This window comes from Rana temporaria, chromosome 5 (assembly GCF_905171775.1).
Source record: "Rana temporaria chromosome 5, aRanTem1.1, whole genome shotgun sequence".
NCBI lineage: Eukaryota > Metazoa > Chordata > Amphibia > Anura > Ranidae > Rana > Rana temporaria.
The window spans coordinates 16,521,468-16,538,762 of record NC_053493.1 but is presented as its reverse complement, the minus strand read 5'-3'; the positions used below and the strand labels follow the sequence as shown (position 1 = coordinate 16,538,762).

Sequence of the window (17,295 nt, the reverse complement as noted above, 5' to 3'; positions counted from 1 at the left end):
TACGCGCGGCCGACGCAGTAAAGTTACGACGTTTACGTTAAGCTTGTCCGGGCGTAAAGTTGCCCCTGCTATATGAGGCGCAATCAATGTTAAGTATGGCCGTCGTTCCCGCGTAGAAATTTATAAATTTACGTTGTTTGCGTAAGTCGTCCGTGAATGGGGCTGGACGCCATTTATGTTAACGTCGAAACCAATGACATCCTTGCGACGTCATTTGGAGCAATGCACCCTGGGATATTTTATGGACAGCGCATGCGCAGTACTTTCGGCGTGGGAACGCGCTTAATTTAAATGCTACACGCCCCCTACCCGCCTAATTTGAATTAGGCGGGCTTTCGCCGGATGATTTACGCTACACCGCCGCAACTTTACAGGCAAGTGCTTTGTGAATGAAACTTGCGGCGGCGTAACGTAAATGACATACGTTACGCCGATGCAGAGATACGCCCGATCTACGAGAATCTGGGCCTATATGTATAGCCGTGGCCAAAAGTTTTGAGAATGACACAAATATTCATTTTCACAAAGTCTGTTGCCTCAGTTTTTATGATGGCAATTTGCATATACTCAGGGCCGATCCTAGATGGGTGCGAGGGGTGCAGGGCTGATCCTAGGCGGGTGTGAGGGGTACAGGGCCGATCCTAGGCGGGTGCACAGGGTGCAGGGCCGATGCTAGGTGGGTGCACAGGGTGCAGGTCCGATCCTAGATGGGTGCACAGGGTGCAGGGCCGATCCTAGGCGGGTGCGAGGGGTGCAGGGTTGATCCTAGGCGGGTGCGAGGGGTGCAGGGCCGATCCTAGGCGGGTGCACAGGGTGCAGGGCCGATCCTAGGCGGGTGCGAGGGGTGCAGGGCTGATCCTAGGCGGGTGCACAGGGTGCAGGGCCGATCCTTGGCGGGTGCGAGGGGTGCAGGGCCGATCCTAGGCGGGTGCACAGGGTGCAGGGCCGATCCTAGGCGGGTGCGAGGGGTGCAGGGCCGATCTTAGGCGGGTGCACAGGGTGCAGGGCCGATCCTTGGCGGGTGCGAGGGGTGCAGGGCCGATCCTAGGCGGGTGCACAGGGTGCAGGGCCGATCCTAGGCGGGTGCGAGGGGTGCAGGGCCGATCCTAGGCGGGTGCACAGGGTGCAGGGCCAATCTTAGGCGGGTGCAAGGGGTGCAGGGCTGATCCTAGGCGGGGGCTCTGCACCCGGGCGCCGCAGAGGTGGGGCCGCCGAAGTACTCCAGAATGTTATGAAGAGTTATCAGATGAATTGCAAAGTCCCTCTTTGTCATGAAAATTAACTTAAAGCGGTTCAAAAAAAGGAGAAAAAGTACACCACACACAGGATGGAACTGTGGGTGTCTTATAATAGTGCAGTGCCACGTCCTGCATATATTGGAAAGTTGATTGTTGGAGAGGAACAAGAATGGACTTTATAGGCACCAATTGTAACATTAAAATACGTTTATTGATGCAATTTCCCACAGGTGGTTATTGGACCAACATTACAGTAAATACATATGTAAAAAACATTAAAAACAAAGAAAAGTTAACACAGAGAACTGTATTAAACAACAGAGGATCAAATTTAACCAATAATGATCCGGGAAAGGCATCAAAGGAATATGATGACTAGCGTATATAGTAGTAGATCACAATCAAGCTCGACACGTTTCGCGGGTGACCGCTTCTTCGGGAGCTAATGATATTTCATCCAGGGTACTGGATAGAGTCTTATAGAAACCCGTATGGATTTGTGGATAAGAAAATAATAATTATGGTAGTAGATATAAAATTCGGAGCTTGTCGGTGGGTCCTGGTGGTAATACAGATGGAGGTGCATCCAGTAAATAGCCGGTGAAGGAATGAACACGTTGGCCAGGTACCCTAATATATAAGGGTGGTGAAACCGCCAAAAGAAATATTTTTGTAGGAGGGATCGTTATCCCATACGATTTAGATACTGCTTTGATGACATCTCCTGACAAACACGAGGCTGTCGGTCTCCTAACGGTCCTGTGGATACTACCCATGTTTTAGCCCACAAGGTTTCTATGGCCCCTACATATTTTAGAAGCAGTATCTAAATCGTATGGTATAACGATCCCTCCTACAAAAATATTTCTTTTGGCGGTTTCACCACCCTTACATATTAGGGTACCTGGCCAACGTGTTCATTCCTTCACCGGCTATTTACTGGATGCACCTCCATCTGTATTACCACCAGGACCCACGACAAGCTCCGAATTTTATATCTACTACCATAATTATTATTTTCTTATCCACAAATCCATACGGGTTTCTATAAGACTCTATCCAGTACCCTGGATGAAATATCATTAGCTCCTGAAGAAGCGGTCACCCGCGAAACATGTCGAGCTTGATTGTGATCTACTACTATATACGCTAGTCATCATATTCCTTTGATGCCTTTCCCGGATCATTATTGGTTTAATTTGATCCCCTTTTGTTTAATACAGTTCTCTGTGTTAACTTTTCTTTGTTTTTAATGTTTTTTACATATGTATTTACTGTAATGTTGGTCCAATAACCCCTGTGGGAAATTGCATCAATAAACGTATTTTAATGTTACAATTGGTGCCTATAGAGTCCATTCTGGAAATCCCGGATGACCCAGCCCTGTTCCTGCTTCACGCGACGGACATCCCGTTACGGGTGTATAAGAAAGCAGTGATACGCCACCTCCTAGACGCAGCCAGGGCATGCATCCCACTTACTTGGAAATCCCAACACCCGCCCACTCTGGCCCTCTGGCTCAATAAGGTCGACGACATCAACCACCTGGAGGATCTCATCCTCACCAGCCAAAACAGACAAGAGGTGTACAAGAACACCTGGCAACTGTGGAACGTCTTTAGGTTCTCCTCGGAGGGACAGAGCCTCAGGGAGGAGCAGGCGGGCACCACCGCCTAGGACATACCGTTAACCCCCAGCCCGCACTCCCCCCCCTGAATTCCCCCCCCCCCCTTCTGCTGATTCTCTCTTTCTTTCTTCTTTTACGGCACACCAGCACCTTTCATTCTTTCTTTCTTATTATCTAAATAACATGGAAAAAAAGAAGGAAGGTTAGCCCTGTACGGGCCCAAATACTCTGGTCACCCATGAGAATACATTAGGAGCGCCCTAGGAGACACGTTTTGGTTGATCGTGACTTCTTTCACCTGGTTGACGCTACTGATGGAATGTATAAATCCCCCAGTCCTGAGCTGGAATGTCAATATGTGAATATCCTTTACCGTTATTGAGTTCGTAACCTGATCTGTGATATTGCACTAACCAAACCGTTGTAATACTATGCCCTGCGCAGGCTGATCTTTCTGTTATAAATTTAAAAAAAAGTCCATTCTTGTTCCTCTCCAACAATCAACTTTCCAACTTAAAGCGGTTGTATAGTTTCTTGTTTGTAACTTTTACCTACCTACCTTTAATAAGGCTTACCTGTAGGTGAAAAAAATACCGTAAAGGTTTAGAAGATATTCCCCTTGCAGTGAGCCGGAAAAAGTCCGATGGGGCATACACACGGTCGGAATATCCGATGAAAAAATTTAGTCTGACTTTCTTCATTGGAAATTTCCGATCGTATGTACGAGGCATTGGAGGCATCTGGCTGGATATAATCTGGATAAGGAGTATATAGCACTAATTTCCCAAAACAGACTAATGAAAAAGGAAACTTTAAAAGTAACCTTTTTTTTGTGAAAAAAAATCTATTAGAAAATTCCACAAACTGTATCAATGTAATGAAGAAGGCTTTTTATATAAAGACAGATCCTTGTAATATCCTTACAGTGATGAAGGAAGGATTCATGTAATATGTAGGACGCGCTGATTCTAGCTCTGTATGAAGATTACACCCTGCGATATACACCCCGTGCGTTCCGATTTTACATGAAAATATACAAGCTGAATTCACGTTTTCCTGACGTCCTTTTACTGTGTCAACAAAATAATATTTCTTATCAATTATAGGCATTTTCTCTGAAATTATATGTACAGTATAGCCTGTTAATTAATTAATTTATTTTGTTTTTAGATTTTTTTTTATTTTATTTTTTTTAGATTAGTCTTGCATGAGATCTCCCCAGAGTGGCTCAATGATATTGAGGTCAGGAGACTGAGATTGCCACTCCAGAACCTTCACTTTATTCTGCTGTAGCCAATGACAGGTGGACTTGGCTGATGAATGCAAATGTTCCTCCAGTATTTTTTGATAACATTCTGCATTCATCTTGCCAACAATTTTGACCAAATTTCCTGTGTCTTTGTAGCTCACACATCCCCAAAACATCAGCAATCCACCTCCATGTTTCACAGTAGGGATGGTGGACCTTTCATCATAGGCCTTGCTGTCTCCTCTCCAAATGTAGTGTTTATGGTTGTGGCCAAAAAGCAAAATTTTGGTCTCATCACTCCAAATGACTTTGTGGCAGAAGGTTTGAGGCTTGTCTCTGTGCTGTTTGGCGTATTGTAAGCAGGATACTTTGTGGCATTTACATAGTAATGGCTTTTTTCTGGAGACTCGACCATGTAGCCCGTCTTTCTTCAAAGGCCTCCTTATTCTGCATCTTGAAACAGCCACACCACATGTTTTCAGAGAGTCCTGTATTTCACCTGAAGTTATTTGTGGGTTTTTCTTTGCATCCCGAACAATTTTCCTGGCAGTTGTGGCTGAAATTTTAGTTGGTCTACCTGACCGTGGTTTGGTTTCACCAGAACCCCTCATTTTCCACTTCTTGATTTGAGTTTGAACACTGCTGATTGGCATTCTCAGTTCCTTGGATATCTTTTTATATCCCTTTCCTGTTTTATACAGTTCAACTACCTTTTCCCTCAGAATCCAGTAGGGTTGTCCCGATACCACTTTTTTAGGACCGAGTACAAGTACCGATACTTTTTATCAAGTACTCGCCGATACCGATTACCAATACTTTTTTTAAATCTCGTGTCAGTAGTTTTTTTTTTTTTTTGCCATTTTTTTTTTTTTTTTACTTTTTACTTTGTATTTATTTTTTTACAATTTGTTTATTTTTTTTTTATTTTTTTTACAATGCTTTATTTTTTTTTAAGGGGGGTGGGGGGAAATGTACAATGTCAGTGTGTTTTTTATTTACATTTTTATTTTTTACAATTCATTTTTTTTATTTCAATTCCTTTTTTTTTTAATCAGCCCTGTTGGGGGGGTCTTTGGTGAGATATCAGGGGTCTTAACAGACACGCCACTCTCCATCCTGACAGATCGAGGTGGGACACGTCGGCAGCACAGAGGGGGGCATGACGGTGGCAGCAAGGAGGGGGGACACTGCGGGGGGCATCACGGCGGCAGCACGGAGGGGGGCATGACGGCAGCAGCAAGGAGGGGGGCATGACGGCAGAAGCACTGAGGGGGCATTACGGTGGCAGCACGGAGGGGGGCATGATGGCGGAAGCAAGGAGGTGGGCATGACAGCGGAAGCAAGGAGCGGGGCATGACGGCGGCAGAAACGAGTGGGGACACGGCGGCAGCACGGAGGGGGGACACACGTCGGCAGGACGGAGGGGGACATGATGGCAGAATGGGGGGACACGGTAGCAAGACGGAGGGGGGCATGACAGCGGCAGCAAGGAAGGGGGCATGATGGCGGCAGCAAGGAGGGTGGACACAGCACGGAGGGGGAATGGAGGAGGACACAAGGACAGTCAGCGGTGATCAGTGCTTGTAACTCCCCCACCGCACTGATCACCCTGACTGTCCAGGTATCGGGTGAAGCGTCGGAGCATTTGCCCGAGTACAAGTACTCGGGCAAATGCTTGGTATCGATACCGATACTAGTATCGGTATCGGGACAACCCTAGAATCCAAAAACGTCAGTGCAGCACTGGATGAAAGATGCAAGGGTCTGTCAGGAGTCCAGAAACTCATTGGCCTTTTATACACACACACTAATTACAAGCAAACAGATCACAGGTGAGGATGGTTACCTTTAATAGCCATTCAAACCCCTTTGTGTCAACTTGTGTGCATGTTATCAGGCCAAAATCACCAGGGTATGTAAACTTTTGTTCAGGGGCATTTGGGTATTTTCTGTTGTGATTATGATTTAAAAAGAGTAAACACAGTTGATTGATAATAAATTGCTTCAGCCAAACACTAACCATGAGTGACAGAAAAGTTTTTGTGTTAGCATTCATATTCTCTGAAAAATGGCCAAGAAATCATAAATTCTGCCAGGGGTGTGTAAACTTATGAGCACAACTGTATACATACTTTTTATATATTTATATTATGTACAGTATATATTGCATATTGCCATTCATACATTATTTGTTTTGTGTTTGTACAGTCCTGAGTTCTGTGATTTTTTTATTTATTTCTTTGATAATATAATTGATTATGAAATTATGAAGCACCTCTATCCTGGTATAACTCCTTCTTTGTGAGCCGCCTTCATCAACAGACATCCATCACCATCATATAAAATCCTGATAAATTGAACCCAGTGCCATCAAAACCATCACATTGAGTTGTAAAAAAAAAAAAAAAAAGCTTATAAAACTTTGGTCCACAAAGGAAAGGGGAAATTGTTAACCGTATAAAACTTTATTCCTCTGTCTTTCAGGCTGCCCGGGAATGTGGGATAACATAACATGTTGGATGCCGGCTGTGGTTGGCAAAGTGGCCTACATCCGCTGCCCGGCGTGGTTCAGCATGGTCGACTCCGAATACGGTAAGAGGCAACTTTCCTGCCATTCTAGCAATGAAATCTACTTATCTTTTCAAAGTATACTAAAGGCGTATATACCATGAAATACAGTGGAACCTTGGTTTAAGAGTAACTTGGTTTCAGAGCGTTTTGATTTGCGAGCAACTTTTTTTTTTTAATTCTGACTCTGCAGTACCTCATTTGGCCTGAGGTACAGGGGGTGCAGAAGCCTAGCAGAGACGAAAATAGGCCTGCAGTACCTCATTTGGCCTGAGGTACGGGGGCGTGGGAGCCGAGCAGAGCCGAAAATAGGCCTGCAGTACCTCATTTGGCCTGAGGTACGGGGGCGCAGGAAACGAGTCGAAGTGTCCTCATGCCTTTTCGGACGTTTTCGGCGCTCTCTGGCGCCCCCCCCCCACCTCTGCCCGCATTGAAGTCAATGCGGAACAAATTATTTTAGTTTCCATTGACTTCAATGGGAAAACTCGCTTTGATATGCGAGTACTTTGGATTACGAGCATTCTCCTGTAACGGACTATGCTCGTAATCCGAGGTTCAACTGTATATCGCAAGCCTCAACTTTTGGATAGAGCAGGTAATGGTATGAATCCTTGTAAGGTTTTATTTAATTTTTTGCTGTCTGTGTCCCGCTAGGGAGGTCCCACCCCACTTCCTGTCCGGGAGACAGAACAGGACGTAGGAGGAAATTTCTCAGAAACATTGAGTTACCCGTCCTTAGCGTCCTCTCTCCAAGTGTCCCTATAGGAAGATTTCCCCTGCCTTATACAGTACCTACATATAAAATATTAATAATCATAATGATAATATTAATAATAATATACCGTATTTATCGGGGTATTGCGCACACCCGCGTATAGCTCACACCCCCAACCTAGAAGGGAAATTTCAGAAAAAAAAAAATACTTACAGTTTGAATGCCCCTCGTCGGTGTCTTGCCCGGCGTCCATCAGCGGCCTTGTCCAGTCCGGCGTCCGTCTGCGGCCTTGGTGGTGTCCTCCCGCGCTGTCTCTGAGTCGAATCCCTGCTTCCCGCGCTGTGTTTGAACGTCGCCGCCGACACATACCGAGCGCAGTACACTCGGGCACGCTCGGCCACGCTCGGCTTCTCGCGCATAAAGGCTAGGAGGCGTCACAAAGCGTGACCGCGAGCTGAAGCCGAGCCTGGCCGAATGTACCCGAGTGTACTGCGTTTGGTATATCTCGGCGGCGCAGTTCAAACTGAGCGCGGGAAGCGGGTATCGGCGTATATCGCGCACCCACGATTTTCCCACGATTTATTTTAAGGGGAAAAAAGTGCGCGGTATACGCCGATAAATACGGTAAATATATATATATATTTATTTATAATTTAGATATATTTTTAGTTCTCTATACAGCAGATGCACTATATTACCAAAAGTATTGGGACACCTGCCTTTACACGCACATTAACACACGGCCCAGAATCTCGTCAGGAAAAAAACGTATAGGTAGATTCAGAAAGAGTTAGGCCGGCTTATCTACAGATAAGCCGACCTAACTCTGAATCTGCACCGACCTACTGTATGTTTAAGTGTATTCTCTAACAGAGATACACTTAAACATATCTAAGATACAACGGCTTGCGCCGTCCTATCTTAGATTGCAATGTTGTTGATGGCCGTTAGATGGCGCTTCCATTGCGGCCGGCGTAGATTATGTAAATGAGGGGATACGCCGATTCAAGAACGAACGCCAGGCCGACGCAGTACTTTTACGCCGTTTACATAAGAGATAGGCCGCCTAAAGTTAGAGCTATGCTCTAGTGGAATAGTAATGTTAAGTATTCCCGCCGCAAAATTTGTTTGCGTAAGTCGTCCGCGAATCGGGATTTACGTCGTTTACATCCACGTCGAAATCAATAGGCCCGTACGGCGTACTTAGCCGCAATGCGCACTGGGAAATGTAGTCGCCCGGCGCATGCGCAGTGTAAAAAAACATCAAAAACATGAGGTCAAGCCTCATTTCCATACAACACGCCCCCCTCCAAGTCATTTGAATTAGGCGCCCTTACGCCCGCTCGTTTGAGGCTACGCCGCGGTAGATTAGCAGGTAAGTAGATTGAAAATCACTACTAGCCTAGTTAATTTACGGCGATGTAGCCTAAACAGGCTAGGCTACGCCGCCCTAAAGATATTCCAATCTACCTATTAGTTTTTCCTGACGAGATTGTTGCCAAGATTCTATTGCCGGCCGAGTGTACAGAGACTCCATTCAAAAGAACCGCCGTTCTTTTGAATGGCGCGAACGGGGTGACGTCATCGACTACGACGAGCACGTGCTCGTCACATTCAATGCCGCCGCCATCTTGCTTCACCCTAACTATGCCTTGGAAGTCATTTTGAGCATGCGCGGGTTTCCACGGCGACAGGCACCGTATTTATCGGCGTATAACATGCACTTTTTTCCCCTTAAAATCAGGGGAAAATCGTGGGTGCGTGTTATGCGCGCCGCCGACATATACCGAACGCAGTACACTCGGGTACACTCAGCTAAGCTAGGCCACGCTCGGCTCCGCTCGCAGTCACGCCCTGTCCCGCCTCCTATCCTTTATGCGAGAGGAGCCGAGTGTGGCCGAGCTTAGCCGAGTGTACTGCGCTCGGTATATGTCGGCAGCGGCGCTCAGAGACAGTGCAAGAGAATCGGAGAGGACACCACCAAGGCCGCAGACGGATGCCGGACAAGGCCGCTGATGGACGCCGGGCAAGACATCGACGAGGGGCATTCAAACTGTAAGTATTTTTTATTTTTCCTTAAAATTCCCTTCTAGGTTTGGGGTGCGCGCTATATGCCGGTACGCGCTTTACCCCCGATAAATACGGTAAGTATACAGACGCTCGGGTTTCTCGGCAGGAAAATCACCGCCGAGAATCACGACGAGGAAAATCGAGAGCAGGTTCTCTATTTTTTTCGTCTAGATTCTGGGCAGTTTTCTCGACGAGAAACCTGAAAGCCTCGTACACACGCTCGGTATACTCGGCAAGAAAGCTCTGCCAGCAGTTTTCTTGCTGGTTCTTGCCGAGAAAACCGAGCGTGTGTACGAGCAGGGACGGATTTGCTCTCCCTGCCGCCCCAAGGCCAGGTTCCAAAATGCACCCCCTCCCCCCGCCAACCGAACCCCCCCCAAATCAACGGAGAATGTGCGGCCCGGTTAGTTCAAATATGTTTTGTTTTTTTTTTTTACTTTTTTATCACTTTTTTGTATTTATTTGTAGCTTCTCGCTTACTTTTTTTAATTTTTGTATCATTGTAACAATTCCCTGTGTGATAGCAATTGGAGGTGACATGTTCTCTTTATTGACCCTGTCACCTCCAAAACAGGAGTCCTAGCACTGTGCTAGAACTCCTGTCACAGCTGAGATGGGAAGAGCACAGCTCTCCCCTCTCACTGTGTACATCGGCAGCAGGGACAGGAGACAGACTCGGTGGCCGGGGCAAGGACAGAGTCCCGAAGACAGAGCCAGCAGAGAGAGGTATGTGGGGTGGGGGGGAGAGGGGAGGTCGGACGGGAGCACATATTTTACAAGTGATTTCGGCGACATCGCCGCAATCACTTGTTAACGAGCGAGCGGATTCCCCCATAACTTATCGCCCTTAACTGTATGTTCCGGGCGTCGGGGAAATCCATGCCACTGCCGCCCCTTGGAGCCCTGCCGCCCCAAGGCCTGGCCTCAGAGGCCTTGTGGGAAATCCGGGCCTGTGTACGAGGCTTGAGTCTGTAGGGTTCAATATTGAGTTGGCAGCTATAAAAGCTTCACCTCTTCTGGGAAGGCCGTCCACAAGGTTTAGGAGTGTGTCTATGGGAATGTTTGACCTTTCTTCCAGAAGAGCATTTGTGAGGTCAGGAACTGATGTTGGACGAGGAGGCCTGGCTCTATAGGGTGACAGTGCTGTTCCAACAGATAGTACAGTGAGGGAGTGTTGCCACCTGAGGAAGGGTATTACAGGCAGGATCGCCAGGGGGAAAGGAATTGAAAAAAAAAGCCTAAAAAAAGCAAACAAATGCAACCGCCACATCTAAGGCCCCGTACACACGACAGAGGAACTCGACGTGCTTGGCACGTCGAGTTCCTCGTCTCGTTTTGGGATGAAGCCGCCGAGGAGCTCGGCGGGCCGCCTTCTCCTATAGAACAACGCGGCCAACGAGAAAATAGAGAACATGTTCTCTATTTTCTCGTCGAGCTCCTCGGCGGCTCCATCGAGCCAAAACTGTACAGACGACAGAGATTCTCGGCAGAATCCGGGTTTTGACCGAGTTTCTCGGCGAATTCTGCCGAGAATCTCTGTCGTGTGTACGAGGCCTAAGGCCCCATACACACGATAGAATCCATCTGCTGAAAAATCCCACCGAATGGGTTTCAGCGGATAGATCCTATGGTGTGTACACTCCAGCGGATCTGTTTCCGCGGATATTTCTCCCCTGGGATGGATTCCAGCAGATCGAATATTCGCTGACATGCTAAACAAATCCATCTGCTGGAATCCATCCCAACGGATGGATCCGCTGGTCTGTATAGACTCACCGGATCCATCCGTCCGAAGGGATCCCCCGCATGCGTCGTAATGATTCGACGCATGCGTGGAATTCCTTATATGACAGCGTCGCGCACGTCGCCGCGTCATAATCGCAGCGACGGCGCGACACGTCATCGCCAGAGGATTTCGGCGCGGATTTCAATGCGATGGTGAGTACACTCCATCGCATGAGAAATCTGCTGAAATCCTCGAGAGGATTTATCCGCGGAAACGTTCCGCTGGAACGTATTCGCGGATAAATCCTCTCGTGTGTATGGGGCCTAAGAAATAGTAAGTTGCAACATACATTTTTTTTGGGGGAAGGGGGGTTCAGATAAACTTTAAGGGGCAGATCCACAGAGCAAGTACGCCGGCGTATCTACTGATACGCCGGCGTACTTTCAAATTTCCCGCGTCGTATCGTTGTTTTGAATCCCCAAACCAATATACGACGGCTTCTGGGTTAGATCCGACAGGTGTACGGCTTCGTACGCCTTCGGATCTAAGATGCAATACTTCGGCGTCCGCTGGGTGGCGTTTTCCGTGTCGGGTATGCAAATTAGCGATTTACGACGATCCACGAACGTACGCGCAGCCGTCGCATTCTCTTACGTCGTCTGTAGTCGGCTTTTTCCGGCGTAATGTTAAAGCTGGTATTTTGCAGCGTATAGGTAGACTTGCCATGTTAAGTATGGCCGTCATTCCTGCGTCGAAATTAGATTTTTTTTTTGCGTTAGTCGTCCGTGAATAGGGATGGACGTAACTCACGTCTAAGTTAAAAAAATGACTTGGTTGCGACGTCATTTCGCGCAAAGCACGGTGGGAAATTTCGGAACGACGCATGCGCAGTTCATTCGGCGTGGAGAATGAATCGCGCCCCCTACCCGCCGTTTTGAATTACGTGCCGAGAGATACACTACGCCGCCGTAACTTTCGGCGCGCAAGCTTTCAGGATTCGAACCAAAGCCGGAAAAGTTACGGCGGCGTATCGTATCTCTGATACGCGGCGCAGGTGTAAAGGTATGTGGATCTGGCCCTATATGAGTAGGCGTCTGTCTTTTTCGCGCACACTATAATGACACTACCTGCGCTAGTATTTCTTATCTACAATAATCCCCGGTCGTGTGTAGCTTTTGTGTTGCTATGGATACGTGGCAGATCCTGTTTCCATAGTTCTCGGATAATTAGGATGATATGATCATTAATTGGCGGGTGTGTTGTTTGTCCCCAGTAGAGAAAGAAAAGAGAAAGAGACAGAAGGACACGGAAGGGGAGAGGTGGGGAGACAGCGGGAGAGACAGATGAAGATAGAGGAGGAGATACAATGTTGCTTTGCTGGGAGAAAAAAAGTCCAATATCAGTGATATCGATTAACCACTTTGTGTCCTGGGGGAGGGATTTGTCATTTTTTGCACAAACGTTAAAATTAGAATTTTTTTCAGAAAATTATTTAACCGCTTTAACCACTTAAGACCCGGACCATTATGCAGGTAAAGGACCTGACCCCTTTTTGCGATTCAGCACTGCGTCGCTTTAACTGACAATTGCTCGGTCGTGCGACGTGGCTCCCAAACAAAATTGGCGTCCTTTTTTTCCCACAAATAGAGCTTTCTTTTGGTGGTATTTGATCACCTCTGCGGTTTTTAGTTTTTGCGCTATAAACAAAAATAGAGCGACAGTTTTGAAAAAAAATCAATATTTTTTACTTTTTGCTATAATAAATATCCCCCAAAAATATATAAAACATTTTTTTTCCTCAGTTTAGGCCGATACGTATTCTTCTACATATTTTTGGTAAAAAAAATCGCAATAAGCGTTTATTGATTGGTTTGCGCAAAAGTTAGAGCTTTTACAAAATAGGGGATAGTTTTATCGCATTTGTATTAATAATATTTTTTTTTACTACTAATGGCGCAGATCAGCGATTTTTTTGTGACTGCGACATTATGGCGGACACATCGGACACTTTTGACACATTTTTGGGACCATTGTAATTTTCACAGCGAAAAGTGCTATAAAAATGCATTGATTACTGTGAAAATGACAATGGCAGTGAAGGGGTTAACAACTAGGGGACGCTAAGGGGGTTAAGTGTGTCCTGATTGCTGTATCAATGATAAATGGTCCCAAAATGGCGTCAAAATGTCTGATGTGTCCGCCATAATGTCGCAGTCATGATAAAAATAGCTGATCGCTGCCATTACTAGTAAACAAAATTATAAATAAAAATACCATAAAACTATCCCTTATTTTGTAAACGCTATAACTTTTGCGTAAACCAATAAACGCTTATTGCGTTTTTTTTTTTACCAAAAATATGTAGAATACGTTTCGGCCTAAACTGAGGCAAAAAAAAATTGTTTTATATATTTTTTAGGGATAATTATTATAGCAAAAAGTAAAAAAAATGTTTTTTTTTCAAAATTGTTACTCTATTTTTGTGTATGGCGCAAAAAAAATTAAAACCGCAGAGGTGATCAAATACCACCAAAAGAAAGCTCTATTTGTGGGGGGGAAAAAGAAGGTCAATTTTGTTTGAACAAAAAACATTTGGATAATTTCTGTTATACCGTATTTTTCGGCGTATACCGCACACTTTTTTGTCTCTAAAAAATCGAGTGACCAGAAAAAAAATTACAATACATTACATCACTTCCAAAGCTGTTTTCTGTCCAATGCCTCGTACACACGATCGGAATTTCCAATCGGAAAAAGTCAGACGGAATTTTTTTCATCGGATATGTGTGGGCCCCATCGGACTTTTTTCCGTCGGAGTTTAGAAATAGAACATGTTCTCTTCTTTTCGGATGGTTCTGTGTGGAGAAAGAAAACACGCAAGCTCGGGATCAAGTCGACGCATGCTCGGAAGGATCGAACTTCATTTTTCTCGGCTCGTCACGTCACGTCACCGCGTTTTTGGACGATCGGAATTTGGCACGACAGTGTGTATGCAAGACAGCTTGAACGGAATTCCGTCGCAGTTTATCCCGACAGAAATTCCGATCGTGTGTGAGGGGCATTACAAGAATTTTCGTAACTCTAGTAACCGCGTTGTTATTTTATCTGAGACTATTATGCAAAAAGAAACAAAAAACGATATTCCCATCATGTGTACTAGGCTTAGAGCTCCCCTCCCCCCTGTCCTTTATTGTGATTTGGGGGGGGAGGGGGGTCTCACTGACAAATAGAGAGGCCGGGGATACAAGAGGAACGGGACAAGCTGGCCTTTCATATAAAAGAAGAATCTGTGTCTTCTGAAGTGGAATTCCCGGGATGGTGAAAAGTGGAGGAGCGTTCCCATAGGGAGAGTCTAAACTCTTTGGCTGATCTGTCAGCAGAGAGGAGAATTGATTTGGAGAGTGAATCTCACTTGGGAGGGGGAGGGGAGGGGGGGTCACCGTGGGCAGGTTTGAGCGCCTTTTGTAAAGAGGAATGAGGACGCAGAACACGGCGGGCACTGGAGACAGAACTTTATTGAATTTTACTTTTGCGCTATAGAACAATTTTGTATAATTACGAGGAGTCTACAGAAAGTTTCCACACTTTTTTTAACCACTTAAGGACCGGACCAATATGCTGCTAAATGACCCAAGGGGTTTTTACAATTCGGCACTGCGTCGCTTTAACAGACAATTGCACGGTCGTGCGACGCGGCTCCCAAACAAAATTGGCGTCCCTTTTTCCCCACAAATAGAGCTTTCTTTTGGTGGTATTTGATCACCTCTGCGGTTTTTATGTTTTGCGCTATAAACAAAAATAGATCGACAATTTTGAAAAAAATTCAATATTTTTTACTTTTTGCTATAATAAATATCCCCCAAAAACATATACAAACATTTTTTTCCCTCAGTTTAGGCCGATACGTATTCTTCTACCTATTTTTGGTAAAAAAAATCGCAATAAGCGTTTATCGGTTGGTTTGCGCAAAATTTATAGCGTTTACAAAATAGGGGATAGTTTTATTGCATTTTTATAAAATTTTTTTTTTTTACTACTAATGGCGGCGATCAGCGATTTTTTTCGTGACTGCGACATTATGGCGGACGCTTCAGACAATGTTGACAAATTTTTGGGACCATTGTCATTTTCACAGCAAAAAATGCATTTAAATTGCATTGTTTATTGTGAAAATGACAGTTGCAGTTTGGGAGTTAACCACAGGGGGCGCTGTAGGAGTTAGGCTTCACCTAGTGTGTGTTTACAACTGTAGGGGGGTGTGGCTGTAGGTCTGACGTCATCGATCGAGTCTCCCTATAAAAGGGATCACACGATCGATGCAGCCGCCACAGTGAAGCACGGGGAAGCCGTGTTTACATACGGCTCTCCCCGTTCTTCAGCTCCGGGGAGCGATCGCGACGGAGCGGCTATAAACAAATAGCCGAGCCGTCGTCCCGGATCACTCCCCGCGGGAATCCGACCGCCGCATGTACCGGGGGGGGGGGGTCCCGATCGGACCCCTGACCCGCGTCTAGGCAGGGACGTACAGGTACGCCAATGTGCCTGTCCGTGCCATTCTACCGACGTACATGTACATGCGGCGGTCTGGAAGCGGTTAATAATAATTGGTCAAAAAAAAATGTAAAAGTCAAAAAAAGGTACGGAAACTTTTTGAAAAACCCTCTCACTACAAATGACATTTCTCAGCCTAGCAGCTGAATGTAAACAGATGGGTGCAGGGATGGACTGGCCATTGGGACTTCCGGGAGTTTCCCGGTGGGCCGATGGCTCAGTGGGCCGGCTTCAGTGACAGCGGACCACTGCCCCCTCCTCTCTTTTGTCTTTCCCACCCGCAGAGCTCACCTGGGGGGGGAACAGAGAAGCATGGAGGGACCAGAAGTAGCATGGGGGGAGGGGACAGACAGCTGACTCAACAGCTATGGCCTGGGAGTTTCTCACTTCTGCCTAATCTTGTCCCATGGGGGGGGGGGGGGGGGAATTGGACCGATCTGATTCTTTGCCCCGGGTGTAATAATGTCTAGCTACCCCACTAGTACTGCCTATAAGAGTACCAGTACCAGCCGTTCTACTCGATTAAAGAACAACGGCTAGTGGCTAATGAAGGGGGAGAGGGGGCTTGGGTGGCCGTGGGTGCGGGAGTTGTCCGGCCTCCATGGGAGAGACCTGTCAAAGTGGGCCAATCTGATTGAAGTCCAGGGCCAAAATGTTTGTCCCAGTCCAGCCCTGGATGGGTGACTAAGGCCCCTTTCACACGGCGGCTGTTCTGCCGCAGGTAAACCACTTCACCCCCGGACCATTTAGCTGCCCAAAGACCGAGGGCCACTTTTTGCGATCCGGCACTGCGTCGCTTTAACTGACAATTGCGCGGTCGTGCGACGTGGCTCCCAAACAAAATTGGCGTCCTTTTTTTGCCACAAATAGAGCTTTCTTTTGGTGGTATTGGATCACCTCTGCGGTTTTTATTTTTTGTGCTATAAACAGAAAAAGAGCGACAATTTTGCAAAAAATACAATATTTTTTACTTTTTACTATAATAAATATCCCCTAAATATATATATATATAAACAATTTCCTCAGTTTAGGCAGATACGTATTCTTCTACATATTTTTGGTAAAAAAAAAAATCTCAAAAAGCGTTTATTGATTGGTTTGGGCAAAAGTTATAGCGTCTACAAAATAGGGGATAGTTTTGTCGCATTTTTTTAATATTTTTTTTTTTTTTACTAGTAATGGTGGCGATTTAGAGATTTTTATCGTGACTGCGACATTATGGCGGACACATCGGACACTTTTGACACCATTGTCATTTTTATACAGCGATCAGTGCTATAAAAATGCACTGTTTACTGTAAAAATTACACTGGCAGTGAAGGGGTTAACCTGTAGGGAGCGCTGAAGGGGTTAAGTGTGTCCTAGGGAGTGATTCTAACTGTTAGGGGCGTGGCTGCGTGCAACACGTCACTGATCGCTGCTCCCGATGACAGAGTGAGTGAGTGAGTGAGTAACTTGTATAGCGCAGCAAATGCGAACTTAATCGCCTCAAGGCGCTTGACATCCAGAGTAGTACAGATTTTTCAGAAGAGGTGGGTCTTTAGCTTTTTC

At 46.1% G+C, this 17,295-nt stretch overlaps 1 protein-coding gene across 4 annotated transcripts in view; it reads left to right on the top strand.

Moving 5' to 3' along the window:
• Nucleotides 1-17,295, top strand: part of ADCYAP1R1 (ADCYAP receptor type I) — a 282,065-nt gene that overhangs the window by 179,386 nt on the left and 85,384 nt on the right. For all 4 annotated transcript variants that reach the window (XM_040352224.1, XM_040352226.1, XM_040352225.1 and 1 more), the window contains exon 4: nucleotides 6,599-6,706. In XM_040352224.1, coding sequence (XP_040208158.1) covers nucleotides 6,599-6,706 — 108 coding nt within the window. The remainder of the gene's footprint in view (nucleotides 1-6,598; nucleotides 6,707-17,295) is intronic.